Below are 18598 nucleotides of genomic sequence, written 5' to 3'. Positions count from 1 at the left end.
TGTACCTCAAACATGAAGTACACCATCAATAATGTACTTACTTGTAAATGTACCTCAAACAGGAAGTACACAGTAAAAAATGTACTTGAATATGAACCTCAAATAGGAAGTACACCATCTATAATGTAGTAAATGTACTTGCAAATGAACCTCAAATAGGAAGTACACCATCTTTAATGTAGTAAATGTACTTGCATATGAACCTTAAATAGGAAGTACACCATTTATTATATGTACTTGTATATAAACCTCAAGTAGGAATTACACTATCTATAATGAACTTGTAAGTGTACCTCAAACAGGAAGTACACCATCAATAATATACTTGTAAATGTACCTCAAACAAGAAGTCTAACATCAATAATGTACTTGTGAATGTACCTCAAACTAGAAGTACACCATCAATAATGTACTTATAAATGTACCTCAATGAGGAAGTCTGGCATCAATAATGTACCTCAAACAGTAAGTTCACCTCAATGATGTACTGTAAACATATCTCAAACAGGAAGTCCAATGTCAGCAATGTACTTGTATACAGCGTATGGACTCCATCACTTTATGTTTCTCTAACGGAAGTACACCATCGCTTAATGTATTTCAGACAGGAAGTCCATCATCACTTACAGTATCTTAGACAGGAAGTCCACAATTACTTAATGTATCTCAGATAGGAAGTCAACAAACACTTAATGTATCTTGTTTCTCAGACAAGAAGTCCACAATCACTTACAGTATCTCAGACAGGAAGTCAACAAACACTTAATGTATCTCAGACAGGAAGTCCATCATCACTTACAGTATCTCAGACAGAAAGTCCACAATCACTAACAGTATCTTAGACAGGAAGTCCACAATCACTTAATGTATCTCAGACAGGAAGTCCACAATCACTTACAGTATCTCAGACAGGAAGTCCACAATCACTACAGTATCTTAGACAGGAAGTCCACAATCACTTAATGTATCTTAGACAGGAAGTCCACAATCACTTAATGTATCTTAGACAGGAAGTCCACAATCACTTAATGTATCTTAGAAAGAAAGTCCACAATCACTTACAGTATCTCAGCCACTTAATGTTCTTTAGAAAAGTCCATGATTTAAAATTACTTTACAGGGCCGATAGTACTGGGTTTTTTTTCTCATAGCAGGCCGTCACAAGCGGTTATGGCTCTGTGGTATACAGTATATCAAGTTATTATTGAAAAATTAAGCGGTGAGTCCAGAAGGAAACAGGAAAAATGTACCATGTAGGCTGCAGTTTAGCAGTAGAGGTAAATATCTTTCTGAAGAAGCCACTGGGATTTGGAGGGGATGGGGGAACCCAAATTACTCATGCTCTCCCTGTATGAGTGGTCCAGCATTGATGAATATTTACTTATGCAGTAGGTAATATAAATGAAGTGTTCAAATTAGATGTTTTCTATTGTGATGAAATTTGCTGTCTTAAATCTATCTTCTTCAGTTTGACATTTTAAAAATCTGAAAAAAATGCATTTCAAGTTGCTATAATGAGTTTTTTTAAATGTTAGATTTATGATTAGACAATTTTTCCTGAAATTTGAAAGTCAGGATAATGGTCTTCACTCAATGGAAAGGCTAGTAACTAGGGCAGCAGATATGTTAGCTTTTTTGAGTTGAGCAAAGAAAATAATGTTGTTTGAGGATGGGACATGGATTTCATGATGTTGAGACCTGAATCTGCAATGCCAAGCAGAGTGATGTTAAGAACGAACAAGCTTTGTTATTCTTCTCCCCATAAGATCTAAGTTGTACATGCATGTACAATTACACTAAACGTTTTTAAAGTCATGGTCGAAAATGTAACTACTTGCATAACGATGTTTTACAAATGTTATTTTCTCCAGATGACCAGAGCACTGATGAGTCAATGTCTGATCTAGATGAGCCAGAACCTGTGGATAGTGGAAATAGTCCAGTCATTCTTCCCAACCCAGTGTTGGTAAGTTCAAATAGCCTCACTAAACCCTGGTCATGTTATGCATAATCTCCAACCCTAGGTATGTTTTCATGATTCTCTGAATCTTGAGTTTGCTAGAGAATCTAACTGGTTCTAGCTAATAGTGTGTGAGATAGTCCCTCACCTTGTATGCAAGTTTGGATACTCTCTAACCTGTTGTATTAGATGTCATACTTTCCAGGAAACTTCGTATGTCAAAATGTGAGTTGAGATACTCTCTAACAGGTTGTAAGTTTTTGTACTCTCTAGATACTTTGTATGTTAGCTAGTTGTGATACTCTCTAACCGGTTGTAAGTTTTTATACTCTCTAGATACTTTGTATGTTAGTTGTGGTACTCTCTAACAGGTTGTAAGTTTTTGTACTCTCTAGTTACTTTGTATGTTAGTTGTGATACTCTCTAGCAGGTTGTAAGTTTTTGTACTCTCTAGATACTTTGTATGTTAGTTGTGATACTCTCTAACCGCGGTTGTAAGTTTTTATACTCTCTAGATACTTTTTATGTTAGTTGTGATACTCTCTAACCGGTTGTAAGTTTTTGTAGTCTCTAGATACTTTGTATGTTAGTTAGTTGTGATACTCTCTAACCTGTTGTAAGTTTTTGTACTCTCTACATACTTTGTATGTTAGTTGTGATACTCTCTAACCGGTTGTAAGTTTTTGTACTCTCTACATAATTTGTATGTTAGTTGTGATACTCTTTAACCGGTTGTAAGTTTTTGTAGTCTCTAGATTCTTTGTATGTTAGTTGTGATACTCTCTAACCGCAGTTGGAAGTTTTTGTACTCTCTAGATTCTTTGTATGTTAGTTGTGATACTCTTTAACCGGTTGTAAGTTTTTGTAGTCTCTAGATACTTAGTATGTTAGTTAGTTGTGATACTCTCTAACCGCAGTTGGAAGTTTTTGTACTCTCTAGATTCTTTGTATGTTAGTTAGTTGTGATACTCTCTACCCGGTTGTAAGTTTTTGTACTCTCTAGATACTTTGCATGTTAGTTGTGATACTCTATAACCATGTGTATGCAACTTTGAATGCTCTCCAACTCTTTCAAAACTATTAAGTTAGGATACTCTACCACTCTTACCCTTACTCTGCATGTGTAAACCAGGATACTCTAACCTGTATTCAATGTGACTGAGAGAACCATTGATTAACAGGTAGCAGACAAATATTAAGTTGGGGTATGTATCAGTCTTTGTTGAGACATTATTAGAAACATACATCTGTCCTTCCAATTCTCTTTATGTACTTAATAACCAATACATACAAGTCTATGGCAGAGGGTCAGTCACAGTATATGCCAGCGAACTTGTCTGACGATGTGTGTCTTCGCCAGCTAACTTGTCTGACGATGTTTGTCTGCGCCAGTGAACTTGTCTGACGATGTTTGTCTGCGCCAGCGAACTTGTCTGACGATGTTAGTATACGCCAGCGAACTTGTCTGACGATGTGCATCTTTGCCAGCTAACTTGTCTGACGATGTTAGTATACGCCAGCTAACTTGTCTGACGATGTTTGTCTTCGCCAGCTAACTTGTCTGACGATGTGTGTCTGTGCCAGCGAACTTGTCTGACGATGTGTGTCTGCGCCAGCGAACCTGTCTGACGATGTGTGTCTGCGCCAGCGAACTTGTCTGACGATGTTTGTCTGCGCCAGCGAACTTGTCTGACGATGTGCGTCTTCGCCAGCTAACTTGTCTGACGATGTTAGTATACGCCAGCTAACTTGTCTGACGATGTTTGTCTTCGCCAGCTAACTTGTCTGACGATGTGTGTCTGCGCCAGCGAACTTGTCTGACGATGTTTGTCTGCGCCAGCGAACTTGTCTGACGATGTGTGTCTGCGCCAGCGAACTTGTCTGACGATGTTTGTCTGCGCCAGCGAACTTGTCTGACGATGTGTGTCTGCGCCAGCGAACTTGTCTGACGATGTGTGTCTGCGCCAGCGAACTTGTCTGACAATGTGTGTCTGCACCAGCGAACTTGTCTGACGATTTGTGTCTGCGCCAGCGAACTTGTCTGACGATGTTTGTCTGCACCAGCGAACTTGTCTGACGATGTTAGTATACGCCAGCGAACTTGTCTGACGATGTGTGTCTTCGCCAGCTAACTTGTCTGACGATGTTTGTCTGCGCCAGCGAACTTGTCTGACGATGTGTGTCTGCGCCAGCGAACTTGTCTGACGATGTGTGTCTTCGCGAGCTAACTTGTCTGACGATGTTTGTCTGCGCCAGCGAACTTGTCTGACGATGTGTGTCTTTGCCAGCGAACGTGTCTGACAATGTGTGTCCTGATTATTAGGGGATGTATGTCGAGTCAGGATATTTCATTTGTATGATAACGTGTGTGGTTCTTAACATGTCAAATTTAAGGTTGAAAGTTTACTTGCTCAATCAATATGTTAGAATGATCTGTAATGCATGCTTTGCTGAAAAATTAGTTAACATACTGAATGAGAAATTTCAACATGTGTATATATGTGTCTTGATATTGTTAAAATTTCAAATTCAAAATAATTGCAATTTAATAGAGGAAGTCACTTGATTTCTTGCGATTATTTATGTAGGCATGATTGTAAATCTCCGTTATTTCAGAGGCCAATATCCATTGTGTCTGATGACGAGATACTGCATGTAGGTATCCTTAATAGACGTTATATAAATTTTGTACTAAAATCCTGGTTTTATCATTTATAGTTCGCTGTGTATTAATGCATCCTGTTAAAGCTTGTATACCCAGGTTGTACTGATTGTATATTTTATATGTAATATGACTTATTAACGTACAGCTTATAACGCTATAGTATATATTATATATTACTGTACTACTAGTGGTTAGGCTTAGCAGACATCCCGTTAACAATCCACTCAACGACAATGTTATACATATCACAATTAAAGCTATAGTATATATTATATATTACTATACTACTAGTGGTTAGGCTTAGCAGACATACCGTTAACAATCCACTCAACGACAATGTTATACATATCACAATTAACACTATAGGAATAAACAGTATCTTCCACACAATGAGTAGGTATGCTAAAACCTACTTGTATTTGTTAAGGACTTTCTTGTTTTTCAGTAATTCTTTGTCCTTAAGAAACATTTTGACTGCTGATATATCAGGTGACCTATCATGTGTTTTGGTTCTCTCTATAGCTGTTATTTTAAAGAAAAACTATGTACTCTTTGTGTAAACCCACAAGACAGGTTATGCTTAAAAGTGTATGGTGTTTATATAAATACATTATAAACTTTCTTCTTTGTTATTCATATTAATTTCATTTGTAAGACAAACAAAGGTTATTGTGATTTATATATTTTTGACAAAAAAGTGCCATACTGCACATTAAATTGAATGTCATCTTTTCTACCAATCAGATACGGGCATTTAAAAACAGCTCCACTGGGTGTTGATTCTTAAATCACAAAATAAATGGTAAAAACTGAATACATAATTGTAATACGTGCAATAAGCAAACTTAATATTTATGAAGATCCATCTATACGCAGATATTTTTGCCTGTAATGTAATTATATATCCATGAATGCCTGATATATAGTAGCCAGTGCTTGTCTTTATAATTCCTTCTCAGGTATACATTTGTTATCGTATCTGATGTAAGGGTGCCCCAGAAATTAGACAAATAGGATTTGGATGTATGTTTTGAAATTCCAGATTTTTTTCCTTTTAATATTTTGCAATCTAGCACCTTTATTACTCAGATACATACAGTAATGTATATCAACTTATGATACTAACGTTCAACTCAAAAGATTCCACAAGCATTTCATATACATATAGATCCACAAAATATATCATATGCATGCAATATTTTTTGATTGTGTGGTAGAGGTAGTTTTGAATTATTTTGAATTATTTTTGTGTATAAAACCTCATACCTGATACCTTTATGTTTTTGATATGATCTGCTTTCTCCTTACACAATTTGGATTGGTTAATGGTTTGTCCTTCAAAATACATAGACTTACATTATTATATCTCCTGACCTACTTTATAGGAACACAATAACATGGTCATGTAAAGGCAAACAGAGTGAAATATCACCGATATGGATTATCTGGATTGTCATTTACTGACACATTCATGTTTAGGAAAAGATTGTTGTAAATATCGAAAGGTAAAAAAAAATTGTCTCATGAATGGAAGAAACACATTTTTGATTACTTTCAAGAACAGACAATACCATTCCAGTGTGACATGTTTCAGCATTTACTTTACGGGAGTAATGTAAGGGTTCATCGTGGTATTTAAGGATCCCTGTACCACTGCCAAAAAATGTCACTTAATTCGCTTTGGAAACTTTTACCCAGCAGGACTATAGCTTTGATAAATCATTTCTGAAAAAAGCCATACCTTGTGGGACTTTGTTATGAACTTTTATGGTATTAATTTACCAGGTCAAAGGAAGTTTCCTGGCCCAGCAGTGCTACAGTTATATCCTTATATATATATATATGCGAAATAAGGGGAAGTAACTGTACAAAAAGCCACAGTACAGTGGGACAAGGATCCTTATTCTATAACATGCTACATATTGACTTAATCCAACTCAGTTTCATAGATATAATAAACACAACACTTTTTTCCCCTTTTTCAATAACTAATGTCTGCTGAAAGCTTGTGTTTTTGAAAATTATTCCAGCTAATTATTAGGTCACCGAGGCAAAGTGGGCTGGTTGGGACAGCTAAAAGGAACCACTATTTCCAGCAAATCTTTCTTTAGAATTCTGAAGTTCATTTCAAATGGATTCTCCTTTTGTCTTGGTGAAGTAAATTGCATCACATTGTTTTTATAAAAAAAAAACAGATTATTTTCACTTGAATAAAAAGTTGATTTTAATGAAATTATTTTGAAATGGTAGGATTCGAAGTGTCAGTCTAAAATCCAAGATGGCCACCACAACTGCCATTTTGAAAATACATGTATCAATCAAGCTCCGATTTCTTACATGTACATACCCTTAGCTATATGCTAAAACTTGTTTATTTTTACAGAAGACAGTTGTATAGTTCTGGATCTGTTATTATAAATGTTACTGTTTGTATTTCTTTGTGAATCAAATCAGACCCTTTAAAAGGCAATTGACCAGAAATATTGGTTTTGTGATGTTATGTGGTGTAGGCTATGAGAATATTTATTTTCTCTTTTGTACCGCCAATTTACAATTATAAGGAGAATATGAATTCAGAAATTAAAAAAATCACATATATTTTATCCAAAAATTGTTTGTAAAAATGGTAATTAAGTAAGTAGAAAGGAACAACATTTTTCAAAATGTGAAGATTATTTATCAAATGTTTTATATATTTTTTTTAGCAAAAAAAAGGTGAACGAGCAGGTTACCTGTACAAACAAGGCGGGTAAGTAGTAAGCTCCTGTTTCTTTCCTTCTTCCTCAAATTCAATTTTATCTTATTTAAGTTTTGAAATTAGAAACTGTCAAAGGCGGTACAGGATATTTAGAGTTGCAGCCGTTTCGTTATATTTCTGTATCATTATCAAAAGTAATGTGAAATCAAATTATTTATTTTCTTTTCCTGTTTGCTACATTTATCTATACAAGATCTTGATTGCCATTCCATTTTGTCAGGAAGATATAGAAATCCATTTAAATTTGATCTAATATTAATGGTGTTTCAAATTTAAAATTTTGATATATAGAGGATATTTAATGGTGTCTTCAGTAATAACAAATATATTTCACGAGTGTGGCTAATATCTAATTATTAGCGACACGAGTGAAATATATTTGTTATTACTGAAGGCACCATTGAATTTTCTATTTATTACATTTTTAAAGCATAAAACATGAAAAATCTAATGCATTAAAAAAGGGCAGGAATCAGAAGCGTAATTATTTGCGCCATATTCTAATGACATCACGCTTGACAACAAGGCTGCGCGCCATTTTGAGTGGCATTCTCAATGCAATTTCGACGTTTTCTGCTATTTACTGGTATGATTGCTTATAAAAAAGTCATTACTGGTAACTTAAGTCTGTGTACCAAACATTTACCATAACAACCACTTATTTTACCGTCACTTCATGTGAATCTGTGACAAAATATCGTTGCCTTTGGATGCAGCGAATAGAAGATACCGTTATCATTGGTCAATACTGAAAAGTGATATTTTTACACTGTGAAAATATCACTTTTGATATTTGTCATAGTGTGAAAGATATCAATTTTATCAAGTTGATAGAATCCGATATTTCACTGGCAAAAATGTAATAAAATTGCATAGTTGGATTAGTGATATTACCATGGTGTGAATTCTGGTAGTCTAAAGTGATAATTTAGATGGAAATCATGTTTCTTCCCTTTGCCAGTTGTAGAGAGAAAGAATTTTAAAATGACATTTACTTTCTCAAATTTTATGTGTAGGGTTCCCTTAGTCTACAGTTGTGCAGGTTTCATTTTGGGAGTGATAAAAAAAAACCAAGATGGCCACCTTTGATTTTGAGAATTAAGTTTACTATTATTATTTCTCAAAAAGTGCTCAAAAGTTATTTCTCAAAATTCATAAGAAGGTTACCCTTGGTCCATAGTTGTGCACTTTTTATTTTGGGGGTGATGGGGAAAACTTGGTTGCCAAGCGGCTTTTTTTGTTCTCGCTGTTTCTCAAGAAGTTAACAATGAACAATATGACCTCACTTTGAAAGAACACTCCCGAACCAAGTGGTATGAAAATTTTAATCAGAAGTTGCTGCAATACACATTGTACTGTTAACAAGAATATCAATCCAACAGGTAAGAGAAAATAAAAGAAATGGGAAAAAGCAAATTACCTAGAACTAATGAAGATCTTACAATGGTGGACACCAAGATCCTTTTTGGATCTCTTGTTGTTAAAGTGGACAGAATGGTTCAGAAATTAGGTTTGAACCTGTTTTGACCGAGTTTGCATTGAAGGGGTCTCATTCCAAGATCACTGTCACTTTTTTCATACCATGAATGATAAATAATTGTCAGCACCACTGTTATCATTCTATCAGCTATATTTTCCCTCTGATTGGGCTTGGGCTGAAGCTGTTTTCTAGTACAGATTTAGAATGCCTACTCATACAATTTCAAATATCAGGGTCCTGGACCCAAACTCGTCGCATACAAGATGTATGGCTGGTAGGGGGGCATTCATGTCTAACATATATTGTCTAGTTTGGTAACAGTGATGATAAAAAGCAAACTTTAATAACAGATAATTTTCAGAAAAATCTTTGTCCAGGATAAGAGCTAATATAGAGAGATATAAATGGTATCTGATCTGCACGCACATTAACAAAAAACAAAACAACTAACACAAATTCAAAATACATTTTTTTCTTGAGCTGGTAGGTAATTGGAAAAACCTTGTTGTCTATATATATAATTGATATTGTGTGGCCTGTCATGTGTGAAAGTTGAGGGTATTCCCCTTTGAGATACAAATGTCTCAATTAGGGTCCTGGTACTTTGTGGTACAGCTATCACATTTCAGGTTTTATACTTTTCAGATCAACTTGCTGTTCTTGAATTTGATAACTAAATCCTGCCACAGTAAGTGGGTCTATATAGTAAAGTTATCATAAAACATATATTAGATTTGGGCCACTGTTTGCTAAATGTTTCCCCCGTTCACTGTGTCCTGTTATTATATGTGATACTGGAAGTACAGACTTCTCCTAACAAGGGTTGTGTTCATTATTACTTACCTGCTTTGGTGATATCTCCCTGTATCTAGTAAGTCACATAAGGGTAGATAGGATATCTTACTGTATCTAGTTAGTCACACTAAAGTAGGGTAGATATGTCTCCTGTATCTAGTTAGTCTCATTTAGTTAGGGTAGATATGTCTCCTGTATCTAGCTAGTCACATGAAGGTAGGGTAGATCTGTCTCCTGTATCTAGTTAGTCACATTTAGTTAGGGTAATTATGTCTCCTGTATCTAGTTAGTCACATTAAGGTAGGGTAGATATGTCTCCTGTATCTAGTTAGTCACATTTAGTTAGGGTAGATATGTCTCCTGTATCTAGTTAGTCTCATTTAGTTAGGGTAGATATGTCTCCAGTATCTAGTTAGTCTCATTTAGTTAGGGTAGATATGTCTCCTGTATCTAGCTAGTCATATGAAGGTATGGCAGATATGTCTCCTGTATCTAGCTAGTCACATGAAGGTAGGGTAGATCTCTCTTCTGTAACAAGTTAGTCACATTAAGGTAGGGTAAATATGTCTCCCTGTATCTAGTTAGTCACATTAAGGTAGGGTAGATCTGTCTCCCTGTATCTAGTTAGTCACATTAAGGTAGGGTAGATATGTCTCCTGTATCTAGTTAGTCACATTAAGATAGGGTAGATATGTCTCCTGTATCTAGTTAGTCACATTAAGATAGGGAAGATATGTCTCCTGTATCTAGTTAGTCACATTAAGATAGGGTAGATCTGTCTCCTGTATCTAGTTAGTCACATTTAGTTAGGGTAGATCTGTCTCTTGTATCTTGTTAGTCACACTAAAGTAGGGTAGATCTGTCTCCTGTATCTAGTTAGTCACATTAAGATAGAGTAGATATGTCTCCTGTATCTAGCTAGTCACACTAAAGTAGGGTAAATCTGTCTCCTGTATCTAGTTAGTCACATTAAGTTAGGATAGATATGTCTCCTGTATATATAGTTAGTCACATTAAGATAGGGTAGATATGTCTACTGTATCTAGTTAGTCACATTAAGATAGGGTAGATATGTCTCCTGTATCTAGCTAGTCACATGAAGGTATGGTAGATCTCTCTCCTTTAGCTTGTTAGTCACATTAAGGTAGGGTAGATATGTCTACTGTATCTAGTTAGTCACACTAAGGTAGGGTATATATGTCTACTGTATCTAGTTAGTCACACTAAGGTAGGGTAGATATATCTCCTTGTAACTAGTTAGTCACATTAAGGTACGGTAGATCTATCTCCCTGTATCTAGTTAGTCACATTAAGGTACGGTAGATCTGTCTCCTGTGTCTAGTTAGTCACATGAAGGTATGGTAGATATGTCTACTGTATCTAGTTAATCACATGAAGGTACGGTAGATCTGTCTCTTGTATCTAGTTAGTCACATTAAGGTAGGGTAGATCTGTCTCTTGTATCTAGTAAGTCACATTAAGGTAGGGTAGATATGTCTACTGTATCTAGTTAGTCACACTAAGATAGGGTAGATATGTCTCCTTGTAACTAGTTAGTCACATTAAGGTACGGTAGATCTATCTCCCTGTATCTAGTTAGTCACATTAAGGTACGGTAGATCTGTCTCCTGTATCTAGTTTGTCACATTAAGGTAGGGTAGATATGTCTGCTGTATCTAGTTAATCACATGAAGGTAGGGTAGATCTGTCTCTTGTATCTAAATAGTCACATTAAGGTAGGGTAGATCTGTCTCTTGTATCTAGTAAGTCACATTAAGGTAGGGTAGGTATGTCTCCTGTATCTAGTTAATCACATGAAGGTAGGGTAGATCTGTCTCTTGTATCTAGTTAGTACCATTAAGGTGGGGTAGATCTGTCTCTTGTATCTAGTTAGTACCATTAAGGTAGGGTAGATATGTCTCCTGTATCTAGTTAATCACATTAAGGTAGGGTAGATCTGTCTCTTGTATCTTGTTAGTCACATTAAGGTAGGGTAGATATGTCTCTTGTATCTAGTTAGTACCATTAAGGTGGGGTAGATCTGTCTCTTGTATCTAGTTAGTACCATTAAGGTAGGGTAGATCTGTCTCTTGTATCTAGTTAGTACCATTAAGGTAGGGTAGATCTGTCACCATGAACTTCCTGAGTCCAAGTATCTAGTTATATAGGGTATAATCTGGGTCAAGTGATGGAGGTGACAAGATGGGACGTGTCAGATCACTTTTTCAAATATATACTACTGTATAATAATGCTTCATTAAATCATCAAAAAGTTGTTTTTTCTATTATGTAAAATAAAGTTACCTTTGTTTTCTGTATATTACCTGTGTAGTAGTCCTACCTAACACCCACCTATTGTTTTCTGTTTATTACATGTGTAGTAGTCCTACCTATGACCCAGCTATTGTTTTCTGTTTATTACATGTGTAGTAGTCCTACCTAACACCCCCCTATTGTTTTCTGTTTATTTCCTGTGTAGTAGTCCTACCTAACCCCCACCTAGTATTTTCTGTTTATTACCTGTGGAGTAGTCCTACCTATCACCCACCGATGGTTTTCTGTTTATTACCTGTGTAGTAGTCCTACCTAACCCCCACCTATTGTTTTCTGTTTATTACCTGGCTAGTTGTCCTACCTATCACCCTTGATATGCTGTGGTATATAGACTAGGAAGAGGAAGTGATACAATACAGGGCTATCTGCTAGGTCTAACCAGGGCAGCGGAAAGTGATAAAGACATGTCTTTATTGAGTTAAATGTCCTTATCTAGTTAGTTTGTGGAGGAAGGTGTCATTAGTTCTATAACAGTAACTAGAGCAATGTTGACATGTATTGACTTGATGTTTAAATCACATTCCTAATGTTTCAAGCAGCAGTTCATGAAAATGATAAATCATTCAAGCAATGTAAACCGTTTTCACTCTGTTGACTCTATCCTAGTGTTGTTTCAATTTTATACCTGACTACCCCCTCCCAGTAAAACATTAGGCAATCAAACACGCAAGAATAATGTGCTATCTGACTTTCCATTATGACATAATAGAGGTACTGTGTGAGATGATAGAGGTACTGTGTGAGATAATAGAGGTACTGTGTGAGATGATAGAGGTACTATGTGAGATGATAGAGGTACTGTGTGAGATGATAGAGCTACTGTGTGAGATGATAGAGCTACTGTGTGAGATGATAGAGGTACTGTGTGAGATGATAGAGGTACTTTGTGAGATGATAGAGGTACTGTGTGAGATGATATGTGGTCATAAAATATTGTGCTGTCATATAAATAATTTTTGGAGAAGAAATCTTCTATTACCCTTTTCTTCCACAACCAATATAAAGGTTTCCCCACTCCTAACTCATTTGACAAACCTGCAAGGAGTTCAGAAACATTTTAGGTATGCCCACTAATGGGAAACACTTGGCTGGTTATTTCATTGATCAATCTTTGAATCATGATGTCATGTAACAACACTTTACGAAGTCATCTTCAATTGTGATGTCATTCTTCACAGCAAAAGTTAACCTTATTGTAAACAGAATGATACTTGATATAACATATTAAAATTATTGAAAAAGAGGTACCCAAACTCGTTATACCTGGGTATAATGTATGCATCTCTCATTAATTAAATTTCAAATCGACAAAAAAAAAACAAAAAAACTTCAGTTAACCATGTGTCTTTATGCAGTTTGAAAATTACCCAACTTAAGTTAGATAAACATAACAACCAACAGTTGGCCGCAAATTTGGGGTCTACATGTGGCAGTCACCAGGTACTGGATACATAACAACCCACAGTTGGCCGCAGGTTTGAGGCCTACATGTGGCAGTCACCAGGTACTGGATACATAACAACCCACTGTTGGCCGCAGGATTGAGGCCTACATGGGGCAGTCACCAGGTACTGGATACATAACAACCCACTGTTGGCCGCAGGTTTGAGGCCTACATGTGGCAGTCACCAGGTACTGGATACATAACAACCAACAGTTGGCCGCAGGTTTGAGGCCTCCCTGGGGCAGTCACCAGGTACTGTATACATAACAACCCACTGTTGGCCGCAGGATTGAGGCCTACATGGGGCAGTCACCACGTACTGGATACATAACAACCCGCAGTTGGCCGCAGGTTTGAGGCTTACATGGGGCAGTCACCAGGTACTGTATACATAACAACCAGCAGTTGGCCGCAGGGTTGGGGCCTACATGGGGGCAGCCACCAGGTACTGGATACATAACAACCGACAGTTGTCCGCAGGTTTGAGGCCTACATGTGGCAGTCACGAGGTACTGGATACATAACAACCAGCAGTTGGCCGGAGGTTTGGGGCCTACATGGGGCCAGTCACCAGGGACTGGATACATAACAACCAGCAGTTGGCCGCAGGTTTGGGGCCTACATGGGGCCAGTCACCAGGGACTGGATACATAACAACCAGCAGTTGGCCGCAGGTTTGGGGCCTACATGGGGGCAGTCACCAGGTACTGGATACATAACAACCCACAGTTGGCCGCAGGTTTGAGGCCTCCCTGGGGCAGTCACCAGGTACTGGATACATAACACCCAGCAGTTGGCCGCAGGTTTGGGGCCTACACGGGGCAGTCACCAGGTACGGGAGACATAACAACCAACAGTTGGCCGCAGGTTTGGGGCCTACATGGGGGCAGCCACCAGGTACTGGATACATAACAACCCACTGTTGGCCGCAGGTTTGAGGCCTACATGGGGCAGTCACCAGGTACTGGAGACATAACAACCCACTGTTGGCCGCAGGTTTGGGGCCTACATGTGGCAGTCACCAGGTACTGGATACAGGTCGTAGGTAACTCAACTTTCCTCCACCACCAATACCTGGCACATCCGTAAATGGCTGTTGTTGTTAATAGGACGTAAAACGCAAACAAACCAAACCAAATCTACTTTATTTGCCTTTTAAATGTTTGTTTTTTTCATATTTGCAGACAAAAAGGCAACAAAGGTTGGAGAAAAAGATGGGTGATCTTCAATGGAAAATCTGTACGCTACTATGCCAATGCAAAGGTGTGAAAAGCCCCCAAATACCCATGTCTTTATTTTGCTTGAATAGTGAAATGTTTATTAAGGGGAAGAGTCTATTTTTGGAGTTTCAGAAGCTGGAGTTTGTGAATCGGTTATCCCTGCTGTTAGTGTGTTTTCATAGGTTGTGATATATCAAATCAATTTGTAATTATTTGGGATTGGTTACTTATAATTTGTCGTTATTATCATCAAATTGCAAGGAACTTGAGTCATCCTAGTTTAACTGTCGAATACAGGCTCCTTCCTTTAGCCAAAAAAGTGCTTTCTTTTCCAAATATTTCCCCCCATTCATGTAGGAAGGCCAGGCTGTTGTAAGACTTGGGAGGATTTTTATTTTTTCCATTTCAGGTTTTTGTGTAAGGTATATATGCTCTCTAACTCACTTATAAGTGAATTAGAAGAAGACTGATATAGGCAAAGCCTGTTGTCTTATTCTTTTGTCAATACTGTTCAAATATCTTCTTTAATGTTAACTTATATGTTTGTATTATATATGTATTGTCATTAAAATACTTTGAAATTAACTCACTTGTATATACATGGGATCCATTAAATCTAGTCAATATTCAAATGAAGGTCCTCGTTTCTGAATCGTCTTTATTTTTGTATCCCCTGTCAGGTGTAGTGCTAGAAATCTTTGTAATTACCCGTCACTATAAAGGCTGCTGTGGTCTGAGAGCAGTAACATTGATCAGTTTCAAACCCTGACAGATATGATCAAAATAAGAATCTTTAGAAATAAGAGTCAAATGTATGATATAAAAATACTGAAGGTTGAATCCTAGACCTTAATTATCAAAACTCAATAGTTGTTGATATACTCTATAACGTGGAACATTCTTCCCGACTTTCTGCTGGTGCATGGATTTGAATTTGAATTTTATGTGGCTGATATGAACTTTTGCAGTCTTCCTTATTTTAAACTTAAGTCCATTGAATTGTTCATATATTTGCATGATGTCTGTGTAAGTATAAGTAAAGTGCATAACCTTTAAGTGTTCCAGCAAGTTTTGATAACTTTCGTCTAAACTCTAACAAAGAGGGCAAATTGATGTTACATGAATCTTTGGCTAATTCAATATGTTGATGATTATATTTTATACAGAGCCAGGTTTCCAAGAGAATCGTGCCTGTAACATGCATGACGGGGGTTACAAACCAGATTAAGGTAAATTTTAAAGCTACAAGGGAATCGGGTCTGTAACATGTATGGTTGGAGTTACAACACAGATTAAGGTAAAACTACAAGGGAATCGGGTCTGTAACATGTATGACGGGGGTTACAACACAGAATAAGGTAAAACTACAAGGGAATCGGGTCTGTAACATCTATGGCTGGGGTTACAACACAGATTAAGGTAAAGCCACAAGGGAATGGGGTCTGTAACATGTATGATGGGGGTTACGACACAGATTAAGGTAAAACTACAAGAGAATCGGGTCTGTAACATGTATGACGGGGGTTACACCACAGATTAAGGTAAAACTACAAGGGAATCGGGTCTGTAACATCTATGGCTGGGGTTACAACACAGATTAAGGTAAAGCCACAAGGGAATCGGGTCTGTAACATGTATGATGGGGGTTACAACACAGATTAAGGTAAAACTACAAGAGAAGCGGGTCTGTAACATGTATGACGGGGGTTACAACACAGAATAAGGTAAAACTACAAGGGAATCGGGTCTGTAACATGTATGCCGGGGGTTACAACCCAGATTAAGGTAAAACTACAAGGGAATTGGGGCTGTAACATGTATGGCTGGGGTTACAACACAGATTAAGGTAAAGCCACAAGGGAATGGGGTCTGTAACATGTATGATGGGGGTTACGACACAGATTAAGGTAAAACTACAAGAGAATCGGGTCTGTAACATGTATGACGGGGGTTACAACACAGAATAAGGTAAAACTACAAGGGAATCGGGTCTGTAACATCTATGGCTGGGGTTACAACACAGATTAAGGTAAAACAACAAGAGAATCGGGTCTGTAACATGTATGACAGGGGGTTACAACACAGATTAAGGTAAAACTACAAGAGATTCGGGTCTGTAACATGTATGTTGGGGGCTACAACACAGATTAAGGTAAAACTACAAGAGAAGCGGGTCTGTAACATGTATGACGGGGGTTACAACACAGAATAAGGTAAAACTACAAGGGAATCGGGTCTGTAACATCTATGGCTGGGGTTACAACACAGATTAAGGTAAAGCCACAAGGGAATGGGGTCTGTAACATGTATGATGGGGGTTACGACACAGATTAAGGTAAAACTACAAGAGAATCGGGTCTGTAACTTGTATGGCTGGGAATACAACACAGATTAAGGTAAAACTACAACGGAATTGTGTCTGTAACATGTATGGCTGGGGTTACAACACAGATTAAGGTAAAGCCACAAGGGAATCGGGTCTGTAACATGTATGATGGGGGTTACAACACAGATTAAGGTAAAACTACAAGAGAAGCGGGTCTGTAACATGTATGACGGGGGTTACAACACAGAATAAGGTAAAACTACAAGGGAATCGGGTCTGTAACATGTATGCCGGGGGTTACAACCCAGATTAAGGTAAAACTACAAGGGAATCGGGTCTGTAACATGTATGCCGGGGGTTACAACCCAGATTAAGGTAAAACTACAAGGGAATCGGGTCTGTAACATCTATGGCTGGGGTTACAACACAGATTAAGGTAAAGCCACAAGGGAATGGGGTCTGTAACATGTATGATGGGGGTTACGACACAGATTAAGGTAAAACTACAAGAGAATCGGCTCTGTAACTTGTATGGCTGGGAATACAACACAGATTAAGGTAAAACTACAACGGAATTGTGTCTGTAACATGTATGGCTGGGGTTACAACACAGATTAAGGAAAAGCCACAAGGGAATCGGGTCTGTAACATGTATGATGGGGGTTACAACACAGATTAAGGTAAAACAACAAGAGAATCAGGTCTGTAACATGTATGGCTGGGGTTACAACACAGATTAAGGTAAACCCACAAGGGAATCGGGTCTGTAACATGTATGTTGGGGGTTACAACACAGATTAAGGTAAACACTTCAAAAAGATCTTGACAAACTAGAGCTCTGGGAAAATACATGGAAAATGATCTTCCACCAAAACAAATGCAATGTGTTGTTGGTGACTAAAAACAAAACTCCAATAGTCCATAATTATACTTTACATGGACACATACTGGAACATCTTAGGCCAAGTATCTGGGTGTAACACTATCATCTGACCTTAAATGGGATTCACATATAAATACTATCTGCCCAAAAGCAAATTCTATGCTAGGCTTTTTAAGACGAAATCTTAAAATTGGCTCAACATCAGCCAAAGTACAGGCATACAAATCATTAGTTTGACCATCACTTGAGTATGCCTGTACAGTATGGGACCCTCACACACAAACAAATATTGAGGGGCAGCGTGCTATGTGCTCATGATCAATAAGCACAGGTACAACCATCGTACCTCCAGTGTGTCAGAAATGTTGGACCACCTAAAGCTGCGCCCTCTAGCAGATAGACGTAGAGATGCTCGTCTGACCATGCTTCATAACATTGTAAACCAGAAAGTCGCTATCGTAAAATCAGACAGATTAATCCCTACTGTTAGAAAATCCCGAACAAACCACCAGTTTTCGTATCAAATTCCCCACTCAAAACCCCAGACCAGAAAGACATCATTCTTCCCTCGAACTATACCCGAGTGGAATAAACTCCCACCTGACATTATTTCGAGCCCCACAACGGAATTATTCAAATCAGCCCTCTACCGTCGCCTTTCAAACGCAAATAAGACCATCTCGTATCTTTTAAAAACAATCTCTTTCCATGTTTCACTCCTCGTCTGACATTT

The 18598-nt window shown here is 37.6% G+C and overlaps 1 protein-coding gene across 6 annotated transcripts in view; it reads left to right on the top strand.

Moving 5' to 3' along the window:
• The window catches only part of LOC110442764 (arf-GAP with Rho-GAP domain, ANK repeat and PH domain-containing protein 2-like), a 122837-nt gene that overhangs the window by 38783 nt on the left and 65456 nt on the right, over nt 1–18598 (top strand). For 5 of the 6 annotated variants that reach the window (XR_002462047.1, XM_021486526.1, XM_021486523.1 and 2 more), the window contains exons 3-7: nt 1872–1966; nt 4577–4615; nt 7331–7374; nt 14621–14699; nt 15823–15885. Coding sequence is in view for 5 of the 6 variants with exons in the window: in XM_021486526.1 (XP_021342201.1) it covers nt 1872–1966; nt 4577–4615; nt 7331–7374; nt 14621–14699; nt 15823–15885 (320 nt within the window). In the remaining variant the exon portion in view is untranslated. The remainder of the gene's footprint in view (nt 1–1871; nt 1967–4576; nt 4616–7330; nt 7375–14620; nt 14700–15822; nt 15886–18598) is intronic. The other variant, XM_021486525.1, reaches the window with a different exon arrangement.

The sequence above is a fragment of the Mizuhopecten yessoensis genome, unplaced genomic scaffold (genome assembly GCF_002113885.1).
Source record: "Mizuhopecten yessoensis strain PY_sf001 unplaced genomic scaffold, ASM211388v2 scaffold716297, whole genome shotgun sequence".
NCBI lineage: Eukaryota > Metazoa > Mollusca > Bivalvia > Pectinida > Pectinidae > Mizuhopecten > Mizuhopecten yessoensis.
This window is presented reverse-complemented; position numbering and strand designations above follow the sequence as displayed.